The sequence below is a fragment of the Maylandia zebra genome, linkage group LG20 (assembly GCF_041146795.1).
Source record: "Maylandia zebra isolate NMK-2024a linkage group LG20, Mzebra_GT3a, whole genome shotgun sequence".
NCBI lineage: Eukaryota > Metazoa > Chordata > Actinopteri > Cichliformes > Cichlidae > Maylandia > Maylandia zebra.
Genome location: NC_135186.1, coordinates 17,324,730 through 17,337,634, shown reverse-complemented (window position 1 = coordinate 17,337,634; position 12,905 = coordinate 17,324,730). Strand labels below are relative to the sequence as shown.

The window sequence follows — 12,905 nt, the reverse complement described above, 5'->3', positions numbered from 1 at the left end:
CCCCCCCACATTAATGGAATCAAACAAAATTGGTGTCAATCAACTGTGCTATGTTTGTGCTGGTCTGTGAAGGTTCTCAGTCATCCAGGTCATTGTAGTCAAAGGAGCTTGCAAAGAAAAGCGTCTGGACTTCTTTAAGTTACTTGAAGACGTTTCACCTCTCATTCGAGAAGCTTCTTCAGTTCTAAGGTCAAATGGTGGAGAGTCCCAGGTATAAACCTAGTGGGAGTTTCCCCCCACAGAGGGACAAAAAGACCCCCTGATGATCCTCTAATCGCCTGAGCCAAGGTGTGAAAATGGGTGTGGGTCCCAATCAGCCAGAGTTTCGGGTGAGTTCATTGTGAAACCTGGTCATTTCACATTTTGGACAGAGAGAACAGATGGTTTGAAAGAGGAGTGAAAGAAGCCATCTATGTCCACTGTGAGCGACCATCTTTGAACAGAGGCGGTGGTTTACGACACCAACTCTCTGCCATCTATAATCCAGTTTTGAGATCCCTTCCCAGACGCCTTAACACCCACTCACATCCTGGGCCATCTGATCTCAGGAATTCGCATGATAAGGTGGGGCCAGGTTTCACAATGAACTCACCCGAAACTCTGGCTGATTGGGACCCACACCCATTTTCACACCTTGACTAGGTTTATATATGGGACTCTCCACCATTTGACCTTAGAACTGAAGAAGGTGAAACGTCTTCAAGTAACTTAAAGAAGTCCAGACGCTTTTCTTTGCAGGCTCCTTTGACTATGGTTTGTGCTGCTTAAATTGTCGTTTGTGCTGCTTCTGTTTTAAAGATATTAATGAAAAGGTAAAGGTCAAAAGGTCAACCAGCTCCCCCACATTACCCAAATCAAAGAAAATTGATGTCAAACGTTTGTGCTACGTTTGTGCTGGTTTGTGCTGCAAACATTTTTGTTTGTGCTGCTAACATTTTAAACATTTTAATAAAATAACGTCTTGATGCGTGCTTAATCATCCAGGTAAGTAAATCCCAAAAGGTTGATTCTGTTCATCTGGACATTTTCAGTTGGAGAAACGTTTCGTCACTCATCCAAGTGACTTCTTCAGTCTCAGCTGACTGCAGGTTTCCCCAACCTTATAAACAGTACATTTGCATAGTGAAGGAAACTAGCACCACTGAATGAACAATGGGCTCGGGGGTTAGTTCCATGATTGTTAGTATGCAAATTCTTATGACCATTGATCAATGACAACTAATCAAAGCCTACTGATTAATGGCCATGAGTACCATTCACAGAAAGTGGGGAATGGCTACAATCACAGCATTGTAGGATGGCGAAAGATGTACCCTTGGGCCCCCCTTCTCGATTCAGAGATGGTCAGCATCCTGACAGCCCGATGGACGAAGCTGTCTCTCAGTCTGTGTGTTCTGGTCCGGAGGCTCTTCAGTATCCTTCCTGATGGCAGCAAACTGAAGACGCTGCTGAAGGGATGAGTGGAGTCACCTGTAATGGAGAGGACCTTCCAGATGAGGCAGGTGCAGCTGCTCTCACTACCCGTTGTTATTTTTTCCTGCAGAACCCAGTGCAGGAGTCATACTTGTGCTTCTCAGTTTGCAGAGGAAGTAGAGTCGCTGTTGGTCTTCTCCACATTCAGGGACAGGTTGTTGTTGTTTTACCACTCTGCCAGATGGTTAACTTCACCCCTGTAGTAGATCTCGTCGTGGGTCAGCAGAGTAAAGAGAAGAGGGCTCAACACACATCCTTGGGGAGCCCCCGTATTCAGTGTTCTTGGGCTGGAGTTGTTGCTGTCGACCCGTATTGTCTGCTGTCTTCCTGTCAAGAAATCTAGCAGCAAGGTGCTGATCCCCAGCAGATCCAGTTTGTGAATGAGTTGCTGGGGAATGAATTCAAATTCAAATTCAAATTCAAATTTTATTTGTCACGTACACAGTCATACACAGTACGATATGTAGTGAAATGCTTGGACAACTGCTCGTGACCTAAAGAAAACAAAAAAGGAAAAGGCTATGAATAAGATAGGAAATAAATATGAAAAATTAAAAAGGGTAAATTTAACTAGGAAGGAATAAAATATAAATTAAGGTTAAAAATGAAATAACTGTACAACACAAATTAGAATATGATGATGCTGAAGGCTGAACTGAAGTCTATGAACAGCACTCTGACATATGAGTCTCTAGTGTTGAGATGTGTGAGGGCTGAGTAAGGGGCAGTTGAAATTCCATCATCACTTGAGCGTTTTGACGAAAGCAATAATTTGATTTGATGCATGACTAACCGTTCAAAGCACTTCATAATGATGGAAGTGAGTTTGACAGGACGGTAGTCCTTAAAGCAGGAGGTAGATGACTTCTTGGGTACAGTAATGATGTTGGAGGCTTTGAGGCATGTGGGAACGGCGGTACTGATTTTGGCAAGGGATCTCCACACACTGTCTGGGGATTGTGTCACCACGGTCTGCAGAGTGGGCTTGTAGTCTGTGATGGTTTGTATTCCTTGCCACTGCCTCCAAGTATCTCTGCTGTCGCTGAAGCTTTGCTGTAGCTGATGCCACGTGATGCCCTTGCTGTTCTTTGGCTCACCTAATTCTGAAGGCTTGCATTTTTCAACCTTAGGAGTATTTAAACCTGACCTGTGAGCCATGGTTTCTGATTGGCCCGGACAGTGATAGGCCTGGTGTCACGACCTGCAGGATTGGCAAGGTGCTGATCAGAATCTCTCCCCTCCTAGCCCTCCTTCTCTTCTCTTTTTCCCTCTCTCTCCCCCTCTCTCCTTCTCTGCCCTGTTTTGCAGGGGCGGAACTCATGGCGACTTCACGCCCTCGGTCCACGCCTTCCTGGATTGGGAACACCTGGGCCTCATCAGACCAGCTGGTATATTAGAAGGAGGAGATCAGCTGTTCAACGCTGGATTGTTGTGAAGGTTCTAGTCAGTACACGTCTAGCTCAACTTTCCTGTGCCTCCGTCTCAGAGACTTAACGAGTGTTTCTTTGTTCCTAGATTCCCTGTCTTTCCCTGTGTGGAGTGTGGAAGGAGTGACTGGTCGCTAGCGGAGAAGAGAGAGGTTGAACTGAGCGCGTGTGTGATATCCCTGTTTTCCCAGGAGCCCTGCCCCTCACGTCTTGTATATAGCACTAACCCCGCACTGTCTGTACATACACTTGGTGAAGATCTGTAAATAAACCGTCTCTGTTTAAACGCTACTCAGGAGTCCTGCGAGTGGATCCTCTAAGCAACCCGTGACACCTGGTCTCTGTGACATCATCGATGCATTTTGGGATGTAGGCAGTAACAGTTTCTCTATATTCCTGAAAGTCTGTGGTGTTGTCGTGTGTAGCAGCCTGTGGTGGAAAAGCAGTCTTGCAGTGCCTCTGAGGACCCTTCTGGCCACACCTGTACCTGCTTACGAACTGGTTTGGTGACTTTGACCAGGGGCCTGTTGGAACCCATGGCACACCTAGGTTTCCGCCTGTACTGACCCTTATGCAAAATAAGTGGAATTAAGACACAGTTCCAAAAGCAAACACAACTGATCAGTGCTGAGAGTGGTCCTGTTGCTGAGGTTGGGGTGATCCTGTAATCTTTTATGAACTATCTCCAAAGCATCTATGACTGGGATGCAAGTGAAGACAGATGTAACATCTCTCTCTCACCGTACATGTACTGTTTATAAAATTAGGGAAACACAACCTGCACAAACAAAATAATTTGCAGGACAAATGTTTGACATCAATTTTGTTCGATTTGAAGAAGGTAGGGGGGGAAATTTCACTCACATGTGTTTATAAGGTTGGGGAAACCTGCAATCAGCTGAGACTGAAGAAGTCACTTGGATGAGTGATGAAACGTTTCTCCAACTGAAAATGTCCAGATGAACAGAATCAACCTTTTGGGATTTACTTACCTGGATGATTAAGCACGCATCAAGACGTTATTTTATTAAAATGTTTAAAATGTTAGCAGCACAAACAAAAATGTTTGCAGCACAAACAAATCAATTTTCTTTGATTTGGGTAATGTGGGGGGGCTGGTTGACCTTTTGACCTTTACCTTTTCATTAATATCTTTAAAACAGAAGCAGCACAAACGACAATTTAAGCAGTACAAACCAGCACAAGCATAGCCAACACGTTCTCACTCCCAAAGCGTAACATTTTACGCTAGGTGACAAATCGTCAACATATTACATTTTCGGCTACCCACCACGTTCCTAAATGACGACCTCGGAAAAAAGAGGAAATATGAGAACCGTCTGGACTCCATCTACACATGTTCGCTCTTTTTCTTCAAATCGCTTAGAAACACGCTATTTCACATCATTATAGTCCTGGTTAAGATCAGGAATAAGGTTATGGTTAGGGCTAGGGATAAGGTTAGGTTTAGGGCTGGAATACAGGGCTGCAACGTCTATTACCGCGGGAGCCATAACCCGCGGCGTACCATAAGAATGCAGAAGGTCTCCTTTCATGTTCCTCAGGAACGCCGCGGGACGTGACAAAACGTCGACATGTTACGCCTCGGGAGTGAGAATGGGCTGACATAGCACAGTTGATTGACACCAATTTTGTTTGATTCCATTAATGTGGGGGGACTGGTTGACCTTTGATGACCTCTAGAATTTTTTTTAATATCTTTAAAATGATAGCAGCACAAACGAAACTTTTTGCAGCACAAACCAGCACAAACGTAGCACAAACGTTTGATACCACTTTTGTTGGATTTGGGTAATGTGGGGGGGCTGGTTGACCTCTGATGACCTCTAGAAATTTTTATTAATATCTTTAAAATGATAGCAGCACAAACGAAACTTTTTGCAGCACAAACCAGCACAAACGTAGCACAAACGTTTGATACCACTTTTGTTGGATTTGGGTAATGTGGGGGGGCTGGTTGACCTCTGATGACCTCTAGAAATTTTTATTAATATCTTTAAAATGATAGCAGCACAAATGAAAATTTTTGCAGCACAAACCAGCACAAACGTAGCACAAACGTTTGATACCACTTTTGTTGGATTTGAAGAAGGTGGGGGGGCTGGTTGACCTTTTGACCTTTACATATACATTAATATCTTAAAAACAGAAACAGCACAAACGACAATTTTAGCAGCACAAACCAGCACAAACGTAACACAGTTGATTGACACCAATTTTGTTTGATTCCATTAATGTGGGGGGACTGGTTGACCTTTGATGACCTCTAGAATTTTTTTTAATATCTTTAAAATGATAGCAGCACAAACGAAACTTTTTGCAGCACAAACCAGCACAAACGTAGCACAAACGTTTGATACCACTTTTGTTGGATTTGGGTAATGTGGGGGGGCTGGTTGACCTCTGATGACCTCTAGAAATTTTTATTAATATCTTTAAAATGATAGCAGCACAAACGAAACTTTTTGCAGCACAAACCAGCACAAACGTAGCACAAACGTTTGATACCACTTTTGTTGGATTTGGGTAATGTGGGGGGGCTGGTTGACCTCTGATGACCTCTAGAAATTTTTATTAATATCTTTAAAATGATAGCAGCACAAATGAAAATTTTTGCAGCACAAACCAGCACAAACGTAGCACAAACGTTTGATACCACTTTTGTTGGATTTGAAGAAGGTGGGGGGGGGCAACTTCACTCACATTTGTGCTGCAGCTGCAGCTGCAGGTTTGAACTCTGCAAAATGTCCTGTGATTGGGGGTTTTTTTGTTTTTGTTTTTGTTTCTAGAGTTAATATTTTGGGTATGGTCTCTTTTATGAAAAATACAAGAGTAAAAGTGCTTTTAACATGTGCTTCAATGCTAAGTTTGACTGGGAACATCAAAGCTCAATAGCCTGCATCCACAGAAATTCACTGGAGTCTATGTAATGTTTGATGCATCATTATTTATTCCAGTCTATCTTGCAAATACATGTTTGTGCTGCAATGTCATGCACAAACACAAACTATTAGATCCGTAAGATCAAACCTGTGTCAAAATTGTGTCATTATTCTGGTCCATTGGAGTGTGGTAAGCCATCAAAGGCCACTACTAGAAACTAGGAATATTACATGAAATCGCTTGCTTGGCCAAAAATGGGTAAATGATGTAATTTGGTAAAAAACATTAAAAACTACAATTTCCATGTGTTGAGTTTAGAATGAAAGCAATTTTACCTAAATCGCATGATATAGTACTGTCAATGACAAGGAATCAAAAGAGGTGGTTATAATGGGTTTCAATTGGCCAAAAATGGCCACGATAGAGCCAAGTGGAACAAATTGGTGTATAGTGTATATTATTGACATTATTAATTTGCATTAACAGATCAAAAATGGTTGAAAAAAGAAAAGTGAAGTGGCCACAAATGGCCAGAATAGAGCCCAGAGGGTTAAAGCAACAAAACAACCTGAACAGCCGGTTTGGAACCGAAAGAGCCGGCTCTTTTTAGTGAGCCGAGCCGAAAGAGCCGGTACTTAAAAAGAGCCGGTACTCTAAAAAGAGCCGGAAATCCCATCACTAGTGGGAAGCTAAAACAGGTAGCTTGTGGAGCATGTGGAGATCACAGACCGTCCTCATCTTTGTGCTACTGCATTAAGAGCAGGTGACAGGTTTGGAGGAGCTGAAAACAGCCTGTTGCCTGGATTAATCTGGTGGGAGTTGCAAGTTTCACAAGGTACTGAGTTTATTTATTTATTTATTTTTTGCTCGTTGAGTGAAGAACTTCCGGTTGGGAGATCTTTTGGATTTATACTGGAGCAATACAGGCCTGCAATGTAGGGTGTATTTCTGCCGGCTTTAGGTTTAGTTTGGGACTATGATTGTTTGTCACTGGTGGTTTACATTGTATATGAGGAGATTCTGTGTACAGCTGGTAAATTGCTGTGTGTGTTTTGCTTTGCCTGAATACTGAAACCTGCCATTTTACACTATTGAGTTCCTGTTTCTCTTTATTCTTTATTTTTTGTGTGGATGCCCTCAAAGGGCATTCACTATTTGTGTGGACACTATTGAGTTCCTGTTTCTCTTTATTCTTTATTCCACTATTTACTAGTTGCTTCCGTACACTTTTTGGCACTCAACTACTCCCACAGTTTTCAGCCGATTTTCGGCATTCAAAGTTTAAAAAATTCTGCTCTTTCTGCTGATGACTGCTATGACTTTTGGTGCTCATAACTTCTATACTTTTTGAGATATTGAATTTTTTTTGCAATATTTTTTGCCCATTTCTGCCATATCATCAGTGGCCTCACTGATTTTCCTTGCCGGGTTGACCTGTGTTTTAGCTCAGTGAGATGAGCATCCGTTCTCAGACTGGGAGGCCCGGGTTCAAATCCCACTTATGGCAACATTTCTTTCAGTTAACATTTAAACTTTTTTTAACTCTTTTGAACACAAATTTCAGCTTTTTCACCCCTTTTCAGCACAATTTTAATTTTTTTCACCACTTTTCAGCACAAATAACAGCTTTTTCAGCTGTTTTCAGCAAAAACCTCTTTTCAGCAGAATTCTGCTCATTCAACTCTTTTCAGCAGAAATTCTGCTAATTGAACTAATTTCAGCAGAAATTCATCTGATTGAACTCTTTTCAGCAAAATTTTCAGCCTTTTCACCTCTTATTAGCACAAATCTCAGCTGTTTTCAGAAAAAACTATTTTGAGCAGAAATTCTGCTAATTGAACTCTTTTCAGCAGAAATTCTGCTGATTGAACTCTTTTCAGCAGAAATTCTGCTGATTGAACTCTAATCAGCAACTCTTTTCAGCATAAATTCTGCTGATTGAACTCTTTTCAGCAGAAATTCTGCTGATTCACCTCTTTTCTGCAAAGTTTTTTCACGACGTTTTGTAACTCCAAAAAACAGCGTTTTTCGCATCTCACAGCTATCGAATTCTGGCTGCTCATCACCCTGTTTTCCAGGCGCCCGCTCTCTTTGCCAGTGGCGCAATTGGTAATGAAACGGATCTTCAGACCAAAGTTCAAGGGTTCAATTCCACCATGGCCCAAATGTTTTTTTCACTACAAATTGATACACTATCACAGACCTGTAATTCATATTGATAATTTATTACAATTCGGCAATGTTTTATGATTTTGGCAGCTTTTCTAATATGGACCTCAGATTCTTGTTAACGCTCCATGGCAGAAATACATACAAATACACAGCCTGATGAAGCAGACAGAAGCAGTACCTCTGATTGGTTCAGCATTTTCACCTCTTATCAGCACAAATCTCAGCCTCTTCTGCTGCTTTCATTAGAATTTTAAGCTTTTCCAGAAATTCTGCTGATTGAACTCTTTTCAGCAGAAATTCTGCTCATTCAACTCTTTTCAGCAGAAATTCTGCTGATTAACCCTTGAGACCAGAAGGACAAGGTTCGAATCCTGCTCAGGGCAACGTTTTTTTCAACTTTTTCAGCTCTTTTCAGCAGAAATCTTCAGCGTTAAGGCATCCACACAGCATTTTCGCAGAAAATGCAATTTTTTCTAGTTGTGTGGATGCCCTCAAAGGCATCCACACTATTGAGTTCCTGTTTCTCTTTATTCTTTATCTTTATTATTCTGCTAGTTGCTTCCATACGTCTTTTGGACGTTAACTACTCCGTCAGTTTTCAGCCGATTTTCTCCGTTCAAACTTTAAAAAGTTCTGCTCTTTCTGCTAATGGGTTCTATGACTTTTGGTGCTCATAACTTCTATACTTTTTGAGATATTGAATTTTTTTTGCAATATTTTTTACCCATTTCTGCCATATTATCAGTGGCCTCACTGATTTTCCTTGCTGGGTTGACCTGTGTTTTAGCTCAGTGAGATGAGCATCTGTTCTCAGACTCGGAGGCCCGGGTTCAAATCACGCTTATGGCAACATTTTTCAGTTAACACTTTAACTTTTTTTAACTCTTTTGAACACAAATTTCAGCTTTTTCACCCCTTTTCAGCACAATTTTCCGTTTTTTCACCACTTTTCAGCACAAATACCAGCTTTTTCAGCTATTTTCAGCAAAAACCTCTTTTCAGCACAATTCTGCTCATTCAACTCTGTTCAGCAGAAATTCATCTGATTGAACTCTTTTCAGCAAAATTTTGAGTTTTTTCTGCTGTTTTCAGGAAAAACCTCCTTTCAGCAGAAAATCTGCTGATTAAACTCTTTTCAGCAGAAATTCTGCTGATTAACCTCTTTTCAGCAGAATTCTGCTCATTCAACTCTTTTCAGCAGAAATTCTGCTCATTCAACTCTTTTCAGCAGAAATTCTGCTGATTGAACTCTTTTCAGCAGAAATTCTGCTGATTAACCTCTTTTCAGCAGAAATTCTGCTCATTCAACTCTTTTCAGCAGAAATTCTGCTCATTCAACTCTTTTCAGCAGAAATTTTGCTGATTCACCTCTTTTCTGCAAAGTTTTCAGCCTTTTCACTAATTATCAGCACAATTCTCAGCCGCTTCTGCTCATTTCAGCACAATTGTCAGTCTCTCCACCTCTTTGTAAAGCGCTATATAAATACAGGCCATTTACCATTTGTGAGAAAGAATTTGGCGCAGTGAGATGAATAGCCGCCTTGAGACCAGAAGGGCCAGGTTCGAATGCTGCTCAGGGCAACATTTTTTTTGTTTCAACTTTTTCAGCTTTTTTCAGCAGACATCTTCAGCGTTAAGGCATCCACACAGCATTTTCGCAGGAAATGCAAATTTTTCTAGTTCTTTATTATTCAGCAAGTTGCCTCCGTACGTTTTTGGACGTTAACTACTCCCTCAGCTTTCAGCCGATTTTCTCCGTTCAAACTTTAAAAAATTCTGCTCTTTCTGCTAATGGGTGCTATGACTTTCGGTGCTCATAACTTCTATACTTTTTGAAATATTGAATTTTTTATGCAATGTTTTTTGCCCATTTCTGCCATATTATCAGTGGCCTCACTGATTTTTCTTGCCGGGTTGACTTGTGTTTTAGCTCAGTGAGATGAGCATCCATTCTCAGACTGGGAGGCCCGGGTTCAAATCCCGCTTGTGGCAACATTTCTTTCAGTTAACAGTAAAAAAAATTTAACTCTTTTGAACACAAATTTCAGCTTTTTCACCCCTTTTCAGCATAATTGTAAGTTTTTTCACCACTTTTCAGCACAAATACCAGCTTTTTCAGCTGTTTTCAGCAGAATTCTGCTCATTCACCTCTTTTCAGCAGAAATTCTGCTGATTGAACTCTTTTCTGCAAAGTTTTCAGCCTTTTCACCTCTTATCAGTACAATTGTCAGTCACTCCACCTCTTCTTTGTGAGAATCCGTTTGGCTCAGTGAGATGAGTAACTACCTTGAGACCAGCAGGACCAGGTTCGAATCCTGCTTAGGGTAACATTTTTTTTTTCAGCTCTTTTCAGCAGAAATCTTCAGCGTTAAGGCATCCACACAGCATTTTCGCAGGAAATGCAAATTTTTTCTAGTTATTTTATTGTTTTCATTGTTTGGTAAATTAAAGGAGGGTTGCAATGCTCTACTTTACATGGTGTATGACATGATTTACTGCACTGTAGACACTAGTGTTCATTTTCGCGTGTAGTGCTACTGTTAAGGGATAAGCTTCATTGATCCCAGAAACAAAACAGAAGTTAACTGAAAAATATCGTACGAGAGTACACTAGAAAAAGAACCCAAAGCCCATTTATTTAATGGTATTGAGTAAATGAGCGCTACATAAACATTTGGATAAATGAATGTATAAACGACTCACACTGCATTAGAGAAGTGAAACTAATGCAAATGTTCTGTAAACCTGCATTCTTTTTAATGACCAGCAGGTGGCGACTCCTATGATTGTAAAAGACCTCTCCAATTGTATAGAAGTCAGTGGCAAACTTGCACTTAGCTCTCAGGAAACATTTTCACTTCAACATGAAAATGATTTTATAAATTTAATTAACTAGCTCATATACAATAGCTAATAGCTTATTATTGACAAATCGTGGCTGGTGAGTGTGCAGTGTTATGCTCTCATGATGATTTCAAAAAGCAAAGTTGGCAACATATGTGTCTGCTTCATTCTTGTTAAAAACAGGGTCAATAATTCAAAAATCTCTGTTTTAAGTGTCTTTAAAGGAAAGAGAAGCCCAGCTGTTTGACATGAAAGAGATGCAATCATTTTATAGTTTTAAAACAAATGTATTAGTGTGCATGGAATCCAGTTGACAAGGTATTCAACTAATTTGAGACCACCACTTACCTCTCCTTTCTCGTTTCTGATTCGTCGGTTAAAGTCTTTGCCCTCTAGACAGATAAAATCATCTCCGGGGTGGATGATGCCACATTTAGCAGCAATGGCCCTGGCTGTGTTAATGTTATCACCAGTCACCATCCGCACTGTAATGCCTGCACGCTGACACTTACGGATGGCATCGGGCACCTTGGAGAACAAGGACATTTGTTCACAAAAAAATATAACAATATTATTTTTAACAGCACAGTCGCATTATGGCATGAACAAACCCAAAGAACCAATTCAAATTCCAACTATTCCAAAACACATGCTAGCTCTCAAATCCCATACTTCCATACTGACACTTGAAAAAGTGTATTCACTCAGTAAAGGACACCTAAATGCTAAGTGTTTGACAAGTGGCCAGATGGTGTACTCAGTTGCTGAGTGGACACATCTTGCCCTCGACTGTCACTGTCCTGAGTAATACAAAGCAGCAACCGAAGGACCACCAAACAATTTCCAGCCAGTGGAAGGAGCAGAAATCATCAGTACAATAATCATACTAATGCTAGCTGGCTACCTATATGGCTAACAGCACAATTTACTTAATACACAAGTATATATGTAGTGGACTATACAAAAATGAAAATGGATTTATCCAAATTACCCAAACTGAGGCAAACAAACACACTTCGTTGTATCCTACCTCAGGCCGTACAGGATCCTCTATCCCAACTACAGTGATGCAGGTCAACTCCGTTACTATCTCTGTCTCGTTGTCCCATTCTGGTTCCGGATTGGATGGAAGGTCACGGTATGCAATGCATATGGTCCTCAACCCCTCACATGCCATGGGCTCAATCACCTATTAATAATCATTATTGCAGCAATAATCAGGAAGATTAGACCACACTATATTGTCCTGTATATAACATTTAAATATGAATACACAGCTGGAAGGAAAAGACCTCAAGCTGCAGACAGCAGTAATGTAAAGATGAGGTGACTAAAGCTGCCACAGTGGAAACTGAACTACTGAGCTGGAACAAAATTGTGTAAGAAATTATTTTTCTCACGGCAGAAGTTGTTTATCAAAACGCAAATGTAGGCCAGTCAGGCAGTCTGTCAATTAACAATACTCAGCCTGCGCAGGCTTAGAACTATGTGGAACAAATACATGTGTTTTGCTGTTACAAGTTTTAGTTACATCAAAGCTGATCTGGTGAACACGTATAGCAGATTTAGAATGTAAGTCTACCAACGCTGGTCTTAACTCACATTCTGTTCTGTGATGCTTATGGTGTTTAGTGTGACTCCAAGTGTGACTTCTTATCTATAATGTGTGAAGAATATTTTTGCTAGTGGATATTTAAGGTACAATATGGGCAGACTGAGTCAGGAAAGCAGTGGCCTTACAGAGTTTTTATCTGGTTTCACAAAGTAACAGCCAAACGTAATGATGCTGCAATAGGCCTCTGTCTATCAGCAGAATACTGGTACAAGAGATCCTTGAGGCAGCACCACTGGTGAAGCTTGTGCTTATCATGACAATTTCACGATGTAATAAGAGGTGTCGGCATCTCAAAGTTTGTCCTACACAATAGCATAGCTCCTCACTAACATCACGCATCTAACAAGATTATTAAACAAAAGAGGTACAGTATTCAACTCTGTATTCTGTTTTATTTCACTTTCATAGCTTTCTCATATTTCTGTTTGCAGATTTACCTGCTTGGCATAAAACAGCAGAAAGGCACAGTT

At 40.8% G+C, this 12,905-nt stretch overlaps 1 protein-coding gene across 5 annotated transcripts in view; it reads right to left on the bottom strand.

Moving 5' to 3' along the window:
* Window positions 1-12,905, bottom strand: part of atp2b3b (ATPase plasma membrane Ca2+ transporting 3b) — a 105,918-nt gene that overhangs the window by 49,439 nt on the left and 43,574 nt on the right. For all 5 annotated transcript variants that reach the window (XM_004575900.4, XM_076878856.1, XM_004575901.4 and 2 more), the window contains 2 exons: window positions 11,851-12,009; window positions 11,169-11,348 (listed from right to left, as the gene is read on the bottom strand). In XM_004575900.4, the coding sequence (XP_004575957.1) occupies window positions 11,169-11,348; window positions 11,851-12,009 (339 nt within the window). The remainder of the gene's footprint in view (window positions 1-11,168; window positions 11,349-11,850; window positions 12,010-12,905) is intronic.